Source organism: Prinia subflava, chromosome 10 (genome assembly GCF_021018805.1).
Source record: "Prinia subflava isolate CZ2003 ecotype Zambia chromosome 10, Cam_Psub_1.2, whole genome shotgun sequence".
NCBI classification, from domain to species: Eukaryota; Metazoa; Chordata; class Aves; order Passeriformes; family Cisticolidae; genus Prinia; species Prinia subflava.
Genome location: NC_086256.1, coordinates 10,159,288 through 10,172,049, shown reverse-complemented (window position 1 = coordinate 10,172,049; position 12,762 = coordinate 10,159,288). Strand labels below are relative to the sequence as shown.

Genomic DNA, 12,762 nt, shown 5'->3' with positions numbered 1-12,762 from the left:
CCTCATTCACTTCATGTGTCTGGGAAGGGAGATGGATTTAGGGCAATCATTCTAGGAAAGCCCCCAGGCTCCCTACACCCCACAGTATGTAGGGTGCTGGATCAGGCAGGAGGGGCTGAATCAACATGGCGTGGAGCAGGGGACCTCAGCATCCTGCACAGTGCCTCGTGGTCACTGCGATTTTCCAAAACAAGAAGACAGGCGGGCAGGTGCACAACCTCCATGTCCGTTCCTGTAAAACCATATGGCTCTGCTTTGATGTAGGTGGAAAATTCCCTGTTTGGCTGTGAATGTGAGGGGCTGGGACTCCAACATGGGCTACCCTCAGTGAGGGATTAAAAGGGTGTTTTTTGGGAAAGATTTTCCACTCTTGATTGGGGAGGTGACATCCGAACTTTATTTTCCTTTCCATGCTGGGACACGTGCCAGTGGGGCCGACTGGTCCCTGGGGAGCCGTGGGACACCACACTGAGCTGACACGCAGGAGGCAGTGGTGGAACATGACTGAGGCAGTCAGGGAAGATGGAGCCAGGGAAAATGGAGGCCACTAGAGGTTGGGTTTGGGCTCGAGGCTGTTTGCCCGTAGCCAGAACACGCGCTGAGGTCGGGCAGGGAGCCGGCTTGGCTGTGGATTTTAAAACAGAACCTTCTCTGCCAAGGACCCTCCTACTCTGCCACGGGCTGGGTGGATCCTTGCCCCACTGTGCACCTTGTGCTGCTGGCGAAGCGCTGCACGCCTGGCCGGCTCCTCTGCAGCGCTGCAGCTGCGGCGGGGCCGGGGGGCAGGGAGCGGTGTGCCTGCCACACGCCTGGCCGAGGCCGTGCACCAGCTCAGCTCAGGGACAAACAGCCTGTGGCCACCCCCAGGCACTGTCCAGCCAGGGGACACTTATCCCCATTCATCCTCTGGGCAGGGTGTTTGGCTTCAGCTGGAGAGGAACATCTCCATCTCCTGGCATTGTCCCCAGCAGGTGAGTGTTCCAGGGACCATTTACCTAAAGTGGTCTCTGCTTGGGACCTCAATTGTGGGGTGGCATTGCCCCTTCTGCCTACTTCCCACAAAGCACTGGCTTAGGGCAGGAACAAACAGGGTAGGGATACCAGAGCCACCCAGGGAGTGAGGAGGAGAGCGGGGTGTGAGTGCCAGGTGTGGAAAAGCTCAGGTTTCCCCTAGTCTCTCTTCCAGGACATTCGCCCACTATCCCACAGGTTAGAAGCCACATAGGTCCTGTCTGGAGCAAAATCTTATGAGAACCAACCCTCTAAGAGACCTAGTGCCCTGCCAGCCGTGTGGAAAGCTGGGGGATTGGAGGCTGTAATAAGGATCTTCTTTTGTCTTTTTGGACGTGGGTGCTGGTCTGGGGGCATACCAGCAGCCAAGCACAGGCTCTGCTGGAGTTGGTGTGCTGTGGTCCTCACTTGACCACTTGACTGCCTGCAGCACTGTGTGCACACTCCTCTGTGGATGAATTTGCGATTTTCCTGGGGATTATGCTTACACCATGAATCCTCAAAACTTCATGGCTACTCCAAGGCAACCCCTCTCCATCCCCAAAAATGGCAGTTGCCCCAGGGAAGGGGAGGGTGGCATTCCAGCTCTAGGTCCTCAGCAATCCTTCCTCATTGCTCTCCTGCCTGAACTGACTTATCTCCATCCATCCTTGGATGAAGAGCACCCAGAGACCCCCTCTATCCCCACTGTCCCCAGTACACACAGGCACAGCCAGCACTGCCAGGGAAGGTGACGCAGCTGGTTCTCTCTGGGTGACTCATGCTGAAATACATGATGTTCACCATATTTCAGGGCTTTCAGCTTGGATGAGAAAAACATCAGGGCGTAAGAAAGTTTCTTTGCGAACTGCTTTTAAAATGCTGGAGGGACTTCTCCTCCCACTCACTCAGGCTCTACATTTTCGGGGGAGAAAAGTAGCCTTTTTAACAAACAAATATTTTATACTGTTTATAACATGGAAAATAGATGATTAAGTAACATGTTTTGCCTTGATTTATAAAACAAACAAACAACCCCCCAAAGACTGTCTGGGTCAATCGCAAACAGCTCCTGGCTGCACACAGTGAGCAGCTAGTGCCCTTCAGCTTGACATGCTGACTCCACCATCTCCTCCCTTCACCCGGCCCCTTTGGCTGAGCTTTCGTGTCGGGCCAGGGAGCCATGTGGCCACTGTGCCCGCTTGCTGCGTGCCTGCCCACAGGGCCATGCCCAGCAGCACTGCCCATCCCGGCACAGCTCTCCCAGCAGTTCAGTGTGGTTTTGCTGCTGCGTTTGCTCGCAGGGTTATCTGCTCTGGAACTGGTGTTGGTTTTGGCACACAGCTCCGGGACCACACCTACTATTTAAATACCACAGCCAAGGGCTTGGAGGGGAAAAAAAAAAAGGGAAAGAAAGAAAACGAATATGAAATATTTGTTGCGGTTTGGAGATACACACACACATGTACACACAACACAAACATACCAGCCTGGCTCCGGATTGCTGGCAGTCGAGGAAGGAAGACTCTGGCTAAGATTGTCTTCAAAACCACCCTGGCGGTAGAGTCTGCTGAAGGGAAACCCTTTGGGCCAAAATTAGTGCCTGCCACATGCCAAGCTGGAGCGTGCACTGACCTGGGCTGGGGAAGTCGGGGCAGCCCCAGCGGCACAGCTGGGGCCAGGGAGCCCTGCCAGCCCTTCCCGGGTGGCTGCCCTCCCGCCAGGCTACAAAAAGCTGGGGAAAGGGTGCAAGAGATGGAAATTCCCAGGGAGGCAGTGCTTGTGGGGCTGGGAGGGTTTTTCTACCACAACATCATGGAATCTTGTCCTGGAATGCCCATTGGGGTGGCACTTGCAGTGAGTCTGGAGTGGAGACAGGCAGCACTACCACTTGGTGCTGGCTTCGGATAAATGGGTGCCCAGTAGCTAAGGATGGGCTAAGGCTGGAAATAAGGAGGACGGATGTCCCATGGGAGCAGAGGTCCTCACTGGGACGGGTCTAGCTCTACTCTTACCCCTCGCTGGACCTAGTAAGGCAGCTTCTGGCATGAAGCCACAGCAAGGTAACCCAAGAGGCGCTGGGTGGCTGTGACACACCGTGCCATGCTGTGCCATGTTGTGCCATGCAGTGAGGCCTGCCGAGGCGGCTGGGGCAGGTGGATTACCGCACCTTCCTTTCCCCAGGCCCCTTCATGGAGAAGTTTTCCTGGTGATCTCACTGGATGCACATTTCTAAATCGTTTGGTTGATTGTTTCATCATCGGAGGTCAATTAAGAAGGCGAGTTCCTGTCACCCTGCTCCGAACCCCTTCACTGCCAGAGCCCCAGAACAAAGGGAGGAATTGGGCTTGGGCTCAGCAGCTTGGATTCCCATTTGATTATTTCCAACGAGGGAGTGAATCTATTTTGGAGACGGTGTTCCCAGGGGATGAGCTCACCGGCACAGAACATGAGCAAGGCTGGGGATAAAAAAAACCAGCCTTTTGTAATGTGTTGGAAACCTATTTACTACCAGGAGGCTGAATAATTAAATGCCACTTCCTGGAGCAGAATGAAGCACCCTATGTAATGCCAGTGCAGAGGGGTTTGCTCTCGACACAGGGTGGCCACTGATCCTGCCAGACACCCCACGAGTATCGCAGGTGGGAGGATGCACTTCTGTGGGCTGCTTCTGTAAAACCACCGCAGCAGCCACATGTGGCTGGCTGTGATTGATTCCAGCATCCTGTGCCATAGTGGTGGCCTTGGTGCAGTGTCCCAGGGGCATGGGTTGGTGGCAGGATGAGTTTTCCATGCAATGTGTTATGATGTGTGATTTACACTGGCAGAGTGGCTCTGGGCAGATAGCTGCATGGGAGGAATAACAAAATCAAATTACCTGGAAAACACTTTCCACACAGAGTTCTCCAGCTCCCTGGTTGTTCTGCTGCTGCCTGGGCTGTTCCCCACTGCTTCACACTGAGCTGTCCCCATGGGTGCCAGTCACTCATGGTGCAGACCATTCATTCAACCCCGTCCCACAGCTCCCATTGGAAAACTGCTCCCCCACTGGCCCAGCAGTGCCTGGATACTGCAGCCACACCAGTGCCCAGGTTCCAGGGCTAGCCAGGCTTTCTCCAGGCTAGGAAATTATGTATATCCGAGTGGATCAGGTCTGACTGGAACTGGGCTCGGCATCCACATTTTCTCTGCCTCTGTGCTTGACAAGGGAGGTTTTCCCCATTCACTGAGAATCCAGGTTCACTGGAGATGAACACCTTAGAGTATAGCCGGGACGAGGGCTGGACACTGCTCAGAAAAGAGTGGCAGAGATATTTACCTGGGTCATTTGGAACTTTTGTAGACAAATTGTTTTTACATGATGTACAGCTATTAATCTCCAGCACGTGAGAGAAGGGTTCTAACATGCACATCCCCTGGGTACTGCAGCCATTCCATGACATCCTCTGCAAAGCTCCCTGTGCAACTCACTGTGGCACTCTGTGTTGTGGGGTTTTTTTTAAAGATTAAACCAGAGATGTTGGGAAGAATATCCTGTGTTCCTCCTCCTTGCTGCTTACAAGAAACCAGAAAACAGCAATTCCTCCTGTTACTCCTGGAGCTGCTGGGGTGTCACAGGTCTTGTCCAGCACTTTTGTGAGCGGCAAAAGGGAATGGCTCCCATGGCTGTAGTACAGTCCCAGCTGCTGTGGCTGGGGCCAGAGCTCTTGCCAGGCCAGGGGGAAGGACAGGCCCCTGGGTTGGCACGTGAGCACACGTGTTTGCACGTGAGGCTGCTGCTGCGAGGGCTGTCCAGATGCCTCCAATGCACTGCACTGCTGACGGAGCCTGTGGTGTGTGCTACGGGTAGGGACATCTCCTGGCACCACACTGAGTGCGATGTCCCTTCCGAGTGGGATACCCCGTCCATTGTGGGGCTGGACCTTGCGGCTCTGTGCAGAGCCCGGAGCTTTCAGCTTTCCTGTACCAGTGAAAGTTAAGAAGTGGAGGAAAAACGTTGCTGTATGTTATAGAGGAAGAGAGGTAAAAAGGGCAGGAAATTTGCACCATGTCCATTTCCCCTTGGCCCCAGGCCGCTGCTCATTCCGGATTCGGGATTTGCGTAGGCAGAGTTAAAAATAACAGGGGTATATAAAGAAGGACGGAGAGGGCTGCGCTGGCCCCGCAGCCACCAGGGCACAGTCAGGCAGCAGGCAGAGATCAAAGCAGGATGCGGTCCAGGCGATGCAGCGGGGCTGGGAGGGTGTGCGGGGTCTGGGGGTACCGCTGGGTTGCTTTGCCAGGGTGCCAAGATCTGCCAGCTTGGCAGCCTCCTGGCCAAGCAGCTGGGTGGCACGCATGGAAGATGAGGCCATGTATATTCCAGTAGGCAAAGACATCACTCGTGGACCCTGATCCTCTGTAGCCTTTACTCTGTGCTGACATTCACTGGGAACAAACCTGACCCATCTCCTCTGGCCAGAGAGCTGTGCAGGGTGGCCTGGATATGGCCTCCAGCCAAAGCACCCCGTCCTGGGACTGAGCTCCCTGTCGGTGCTGCCGGGGTGCTGCCTGCCTCCACGAGCCCCTGGCAGCCCCGGTCCTGGGCCGTGCATCCCGGTGCTCCCCAGACCCCAGGGCAGGCAGGGCGGACACAGCAGCTCGCTCGGCCGGTGCAAACGAATCTGCCCTCTGTGCCCTGATAACATTGTGTTTGTTGCGGAGCGGGAAGAGCCTGCCAGCACACGATAAGAGCAGATGACTTTACTCTGGACCCGCTCCGGATTGAATTATGCTTTAATTTCATTTTCAGTTCCTCTTTTAAGGAGGGGAAGGGGGCTTTGGGTGTACAGGCAGGTCTGGGAGCTCCTGGACCCTTCTCTAGGCAGGCCAGTACCATGCAGAGGGGAAGACAGAGAGTAAAACCCAGACAGATTCATTTTCTGCTCTCAAGGATGTAACTCAGGAGTATCACAATTATTTAGGGTGTTCTGCAGTGTGGATCTCGCTGGCACCTCTCATGGGGTCTCCTATGGAACTTTCTGGGGCTTGGGTTTAGCCTCCCACTGAAGCAGAAGCTTTCTGGGCTGTGATGCTGTAGGTGGTGTTAGAGAGGGGGCACTGGAGATACTCTGAAGGAGAGTCCGTGGGTTCCCTCCAGTCTCCCAGCTCCAGGTGACAGCACAGAAAGGGATGCAGTGCAGGTGTTTTTCAGTCCCCAATATTTTGTGGGGTAGGGGACCACACTGGGTCTCCTGGGAGCCCTGCCGAGGCAACCTGGGCACCAATTCCACCTTTGGCAGTGCCACAGGGCATTGTCCCCCTGCCTGTCCCACACGTGCTGTGTGCCATTGAGCAGGGTGCCATGGCACTGTGAAAGTGTTGGCAGGGCTGACAATGCTCTTGTTTTGACGGGGCCACCTCTGGCACACCGTGCTGGGCAAGCCATGCTCCTCGCTCCTCTGCTGTCAGATATGCCAAAAGCAAGGATAACTATTAACCCTTTCCTTTTTAGCCATCACCTGGGTGGGTGGCTCTTCCCACCTCCTGTTTGCTTTCTTGCCTGGCTGCTGTTTGATCTCTTGGGATGCCAGTGACTTTACAGTCTGCTGTAGTGGCGCGGGAGATAACCCGCGTTTCCTAAATGGGCTTCTGTCAACAGTGGGCTGTGCGTGCACTGTCTGCTCCTGCTCGCCTCCCACTCACCTCAGAGGGAACTTCTGTGGCTGAGGGGCTGACAAGGCTGTGGCAGAGACCCTCTGTGCCCACCTCATGGCTCACAGCAGGAAAAGCCTGCCTGTGACACACTCCTGGCTCCCTGTATGGTCAGCACTGTGTTGCTGCGGTGCCTGGCATGCTGCTGCTCCCTGCTGCGCTGGCCCTCCCACCAGAGCATCAGTAAAAAGAGTTTCCTGGGGAATATCCCACATTTGCAAGAAATACTGGCTGTTAAAATTAAGCAGATCTGTTGGCGACGCCTCTCAAAATAAGTCAGCATTGGTGCAGATGCCAAAACTGCCTGGGAAAGGGGAAAACCAAGAGGAATTAATGTTTGTCTCCTATGGCATTTTCTCTCACTCCTCTATATAAGTTTGGGGAGAAACTGCCTTGCTATTAATTATTATTTGGCAAAGGAACAAGTAATGGGATTAACTGGTGACTTGAATAAACTACTCTGAGAGGCAAACCAGAAGTAATTTCAAATAATACCCACATGCTTCTTCGCCACTTTGGAGGTGACTTTTTCCGAGGAAGGACTTTGGAGCCCATGTGTTTGATCCAATAGGTGCCATTAATAAACCTGCTGCCTTGCTGGCAGACAAGCAGATGGGGCTCAGGCAGCAGCCCAACATGTGCTCTGGAAACCAGGGCAGGGATTCTTGGTAAAAGGGGGAAGATCTGAACTGTTGTTGTTCCACTGGATTACTGAAATAATTTATTGCAATGCTCCACCCTTATAATTAAAGCGTGGTGATGAGAGCAACTGGTAGAGTAGCTTTGGATTCAGAAGCGGCATGTGCGTGTGGTGTGTGTGCACACCTCACCTTTGGTGTTTATATTTGTTTTTTTTTAAATTGACTGCTTGCTTCTGAATAGAGCAGGCAGCAGCCTCAGTTCTTAGAAAGGTATCTGGAGATGAACAGCTCCAGAAAGCAGGGAGACAGGCTCCAAGAGATAAGGGCCATTCCTTCTTGACGAATGCAACAGTACCAGGGCCATTCCTGGTACTGGCTGGATGAGGGCCAGAGAAGATCTTGCTGTGAGCCGGACAGGGAGGCAGAGAGCCCCCGGGAACGCCTGCCCAGTGCCCTGGGTCTCTGTGCTGTCATCCAACTAGCCAGAATAGGGTGGGTGACTTGAGTGTCTCCCGCAAGGTGGGACAACCTGCTGTCCTTGCGTCCCCTGCTATGGGAAGCCCTCAGGAGGACAGCACTGTCCCAGGGGCTGCTCAGGGCAGGCAGGGTGGGACAGCCGGCCCATGTCCCCCTGTGCCAGGACGATCTGAGACTCAGCCACAGCACTGGTCCCTAGTGAGGGCAGACAAACGTGTTGTGGGGGCTGTGGGGCGAGATGAGGCCATCCCGGCAGGGTGCCAGCCCCCGACAGGGTCGACGAGCAGTTATCTCGGCTCGCACACGCAGCCTGCACGCAGCCAGATGCGAGCTGTACGTTCTGTGCCGCTGATTGCCTCACCGGCAGCAGCGGCGCGGGAGGACGCGGCTTCACGGCTGCGCTTACATGAAACGAATGGCGTGGGGGTGCGGGGGCACCGGGGCTCGGCTATCTGGTTCGGCTTCTATGGTGGCACAAGCACACTTTTTGGGAGTGCACCTTCGCTCGCTGACGCACTCGGTCGCCCCCGTGGCGAGTGTAGCGCCCGGCACACCGGCTGGAATGCTTCGATCTGTACCCCTGCGCCAGACCTCTCCGGCACTCTCTGCCCGCACACACAGGTGCGTGTGACACTGCCCCTGCCCCACTCGGGACAGGGTGCTGCGGGACCTCCGGCTCTGCCACCTACAGCCCCTCTCCCCGCTCGTAGTGTGGGCAAGCCTTAGGGGCGCCGCTGCCCCATTCACGTCGCGGGCAGGATTCTGGCCTCCGCCATCCACAGCAGCACCCCTGTCTCTTCTCCCCCGCGGGACAGTCTCGCAGAGCGGGGCAGAGCCCCGCGGAGCCCCCGGCGCTGTGCCCGCTCCTCTCCCGATCCGCGCGGGCTCCGGGAGCGCTCGGGGCAGCGGCAACCGCCGCCCCCCGCCCGCCGGGGCAGCCCGCCGGAGGGGGCGTGGCCCGGGCTGCGGCAGAGCCAATGGCAAGTGGCGGCGGTGAATATCAATGCGGGGCCGGACCAATCGGGGCGCAGCCATGCTGTTAACAGCTTAGGGGCGCGGGGCGGGCAGAGCAGCGCCGCTGCCACGGGGAGCGGAGCGGTGCCGGGCTCCGCGCCGCGCTCCCCCAGCCCGCCCGGCCCCGCTGCCTCGGCCCGGCTCGCCATGGCGGCGGCCGTGGACGAGAGCGCCCTGCCCTCTATCTCCACTTTCGCCAGCTTGATGCCGCTAGAGGAGCGGCCCGCGGACATGCTCCACGTAAGCACCTGGCACCGGCGAGAGGGTGGCAAGGGGGTACGGGGCAGAGCGTTCCGGGCTGGGGTTCGGCCCGGCTGGGGAGTGGGGGACGGGCCGCCTTCCTGCCGTCGGAGGGCGCCCCGGGGGCGGCGCAGCGCAGCCAGAGTGGTGCCGACCCGTCGGACGGGTTGAGGGGAGGCGCGGGCCGCGGTGTTGGGGCGGCGGGTGCCGCCGCTACCGTCTCCCCGCCGATCCTGACGCTTCGTTTTCCCGCAGAGGATGCTACAGCAGGATGGCCCCGCTGCCGTCAAGCGGGAGGAGGACGACCTGGGCAAGTTCGTGGACTTGGATTTCATCCTGGCGCACACCAGCAGTGGCGGGCAGGGGCCGACCGGCCCCAACTACCCCCTGCCTGAGACCCCCGAGAGCTGTGGCACCACCTACGACAGCGACGGCTCGTACTCGACTCCGGGCAAGTTTTCGGCGCCTTACCCCGAGGGTCAAGGCCACAGCTACGTGGCTGAGCTGCTCACCCCGGATCTGCCCGGCCACTACGACCCGCAGCGGAGGGAGTACACGGAGCTGCGGGTGCCCGGCGGCCCCCACCACCACCCTCACCCCCATCACCACCCACCGCTCCACCCGGCCTTAGCCCGCCCACTGCCCCTGGACCCCGCGCAGTCCTTCGGGCCCCGTATCAAGAAGGAGCAGCCGGAGGAGCGCGCTTGCATGCTGGGGGTGTCCGCCGCGGAGTACCTGGGATCGGGCGGCGGCGAGCACAAGCCGCGCGTTGCGCCGGGTCCCGGGCCGGGACCGGTGCCGGGGCCGCCGCTGCCCTACCCGGGCTTCCCCCACGGCCGCTTGGGGCCCCCTGAGGAGCCGCTGCCTGGCACCGATCCCCACCTCTTGGCCGACCTGCCGCCTCACTACGCCGTGGCCCCGCACCGCTATGCGCCCCACTTCGCCCCCCAGGCGCCACCGCAGTTTCATGGACATTTCAGTGTTTTCAGGGAGCCCCTGAAGGGGCCGGGGCCAGGCCCGGCGGGGCTGCCCGGGCTGCTGGTCACGCCACCCAACTCCCCGGTGCTGGAGTACTTCCCGGCCGGGGCTCCCCCCGAGGACTGCAAGCCCAAACGCGGTCGCCGCTCATGGGCGCGCAAGCGAACGGCCACGCACAACTGTGAATACCCGGGCTGCGGCAAGACCTACACCAAGAGCTCGCACCTCAAGGCGCACATGCGGACCCACACGGGTAAGGGCGCGCCGGGGTGGGGACACGCACAGAGGGTCCCGGGTGGGGTTACCGCGGCACGGGGTGAGACCCGCGAGCCTGGTTCCTGGGCTGTGAGGGGGCGTCGGGGAAGGTGACACCGGGGTGGGGATTGGTGTCGCGTGGAGGAGATCCCTGCGGTATGCCAGGGAGTGAGTGCATGGTGGATCCCCATGGTGGGGCTGTGTGAGGGCACCCAGAGATAGCCCCGAGTCGGCATGGGGCTGTGTGGAGGCGTTCTGCGTGTGGGGCAGAGGCAATGCGGATGGCCTCGAAGTGCTCAGAAACGACCCCCGTGGTGGGGCTGGGCAGGGGCACGTAAGGGACCAAGGCACGTAGCGAGACTACTCTCGTGGCGCCTCCAGTTGCTGGCTTTGGGACCCGGGGGTGCCTGAGGTGGTAGGATTTGGGGACATGGAGAAGCCCTCCACTTGGGCCAGGGACAAACGGAATAGGGAGACAGACAGGGGGTTTGTATGGTGAGACCCTCTGGCCGAGCTGGGACAGGGCACATGGTGCCACCACACAGCAGGAATGAGCAGGGGACCACCCACAGTTTAAAGTAAAGCAGGGGCACACAGGAGGGGTGCTGTAATGGGGCAGGAATGTGCAGAGAACAGACCTGTTCACTTGGGGAAGGGCAGAAAAACGGGGGACAGAATGGGAAAGCTGGGCAGGCAGAGGTGCGCAGTGGGGTTCCCATCTCCTAAGGGCGGGGATCAGGGAAACCTCTTGAATAGGGGGTACTGGGTAGGGTAGCAGAGAGATGAAGGCAACGAGGTTGGGAATCTACAAGCCCACTGACACCCCCTCTCCTCTGCAGGCGAGAAGCCCTACCACTGCACCTGGGAAGGATGTGGCTGGAAATTTGCCCGCTCCGATGAGCTGACCCGTCACTACCGCAAGCACACAGGGCACCGGCCGTTCCAGTGCCACCTCTGCGAGCGGGCTTTCTCCCGCTCAGATCACCTCGCTCTCCACATGAAGCGGCACATGTGAGCAGTGGCTGCGGCCGGACTCGATGTCCCCAGAGCCAGCTCACGGTGTAAATAGCGTCAGGCGAGGGATGGCAATGGGGAGCAGCCTGGCCACCCAGCCCTCTCCGCTTATAGTTTACTAGTCTTCTCCTCCTGCCCCTGTGAGAGCTGGCCCTGTCGGGGGAAGGGGGGGAAGGGCTGCTTTGGGGATGTATGTGGGGAGCAAAACTACAAGAAACACCTGCCCAGGCATCACCTCAGCTCCCCGTGCCTGGAGGGTTCCTCCCAACCAGATACCTGGTGAGTGGGGGGCTGGTGCATAAAGGATCTGTCCCCAGAAATCCTGGCTTGTATTTGGCATCAGCTTAACCTTCTTCCCCCAGATTTTGGCACCCCCCTGGCTCTAGGGGCTGTGATGGCTGACTCTGGCTGCATTTTGGCTGGAGAGCCATGCCAGTTGGGCACACTGGTTGTGGTGCTGGGAAATGGATTGCTGGTTGTCTTGGTTGTGATCATCAGAACAAACCTCCTGACCCAAAGCCGACTGGATGGGGTGAGGGTGGGATTTGACCGGCTTACGGCTGGAAAGGTTTGCGGGTGTTGCCAGCACAGCATCACCTTACACAGAGGGCAGGGATGCTCCTGTCACCACCCTGGGACCCCACTAGGCAGTCCAGCCCTGACCATTACAAGTTTTCCACTCAAGAGCCTTAAATGTCTCTCCTGGCTCTTGTCTGCTTTATTTTGTCTTGTTCTTCCCCTCAGGATGATACCAGGTACTGCTGCAGCTGCCTTCCCCATGCTGCTTTTTAAAATTTAGTATGTAAAGGACAGTGAGTCCAGCTATGAATGCCCAGATCTCTGCTATACTTGAAACTTTTGTAGGGGGGGGACAAGAAAGAAAGCTCAAAAGAAAATGAGTCTTTTTATGTGCAGCTTCTGCAAAGCAAGTTGTAAATTAAACAAAGCAGTAATATATAATGTTTCTGGTTTTTTTAATGTATTTTTTCTTCCAGCTGGGAACACAGATGAGTCTCAGCTTTGGGAAGTGCACTGTTCCCGTCTGTGTATATTGTTAATTAACATTTCTCTGCTTGGGCACGTTAGGTCTCTTGCACTCTGAAATGTTACTTTTCTTTATATGCAAACTGTTGAAATATTGTGATCTGCTGTATAATAAATAAACAAGATGTAAACATGAAAGAGCCAGGAGAGTTTACTTTAAAGGTTTCTTCTAAGAGGAGAGGGTGAGGCTGAGCTTGTTTGTCAGTAAATATTTACATCGATGTTCATTTCTGCTTAAGTTAGCTGCGGAGGATCGATGGGGAACGCCCAAGCCTCGGCATCTGAGTAGCATCTCCTGTGCAACAGCTCTTGAGTCACGCCACTTCCCTGTGCCTCAGTTTCCCTAATCTGCAGATGGGGCAATTGCAGCACTGGGATGGTGTGACTGGTCCTGCGGTGAGTCATCTCCAAGGGG

The 12,762-nt window shown here is 57.5% G+C and overlaps 1 protein-coding gene and 1 long non-coding RNA gene across 3 annotated transcripts; one reads left to right on the top strand and one right to left on the bottom strand.

Annotated features, from left to right (window-relative positions):
- Positions 1–1,867: 1,867 nt before the first annotated feature.
- Positions 1,868–5,708, bottom strand: LOC134555565 (uncharacterized). Its single transcript, XR_010081450.1, has 3 exons — positions 3,869–5,708; positions 2,477–3,449; positions 1,868–2,375 (listed from the first exon to the last, which is right to left on the bottom strand). It is a non-coding gene; the product is annotated as an uncharacterized LOC134555565 (long non-coding RNA).
- Positions 5,709–8,111: 2,403 nt separating this feature from the next.
- On the top strand, positions 8,112–12,485 carry LOC134555564 (Krueppel-like factor 2). Of its 2 annotated transcripts, none has more exons than XM_063407246.1 (3): positions 8,112–8,423; positions 9,312–10,287; positions 11,129–12,485. In XM_063407246.1, the coding sequence occupies exons 1-3, from the start codon at positions 8,127–8,129 to the stop codon at positions 11,302–11,304; spliced, it is 1,449 nt and encodes a 482-aa protein (XP_063263316.1). In that variant the 5' UTR covers positions 8,112–8,126; the 3' UTR covers positions 11,305–12,485. The 2 variants fall into 2 exon arrangements, with proteins under 2 accessions (XP_063263316.1, XP_063263317.1); XM_063407247.1 differs by lacking the exon at positions 8,112–8,423 and adding an exon at positions 8,772–9,056.
- Positions 12,486–12,762: the final 277 nt, after the last annotated feature.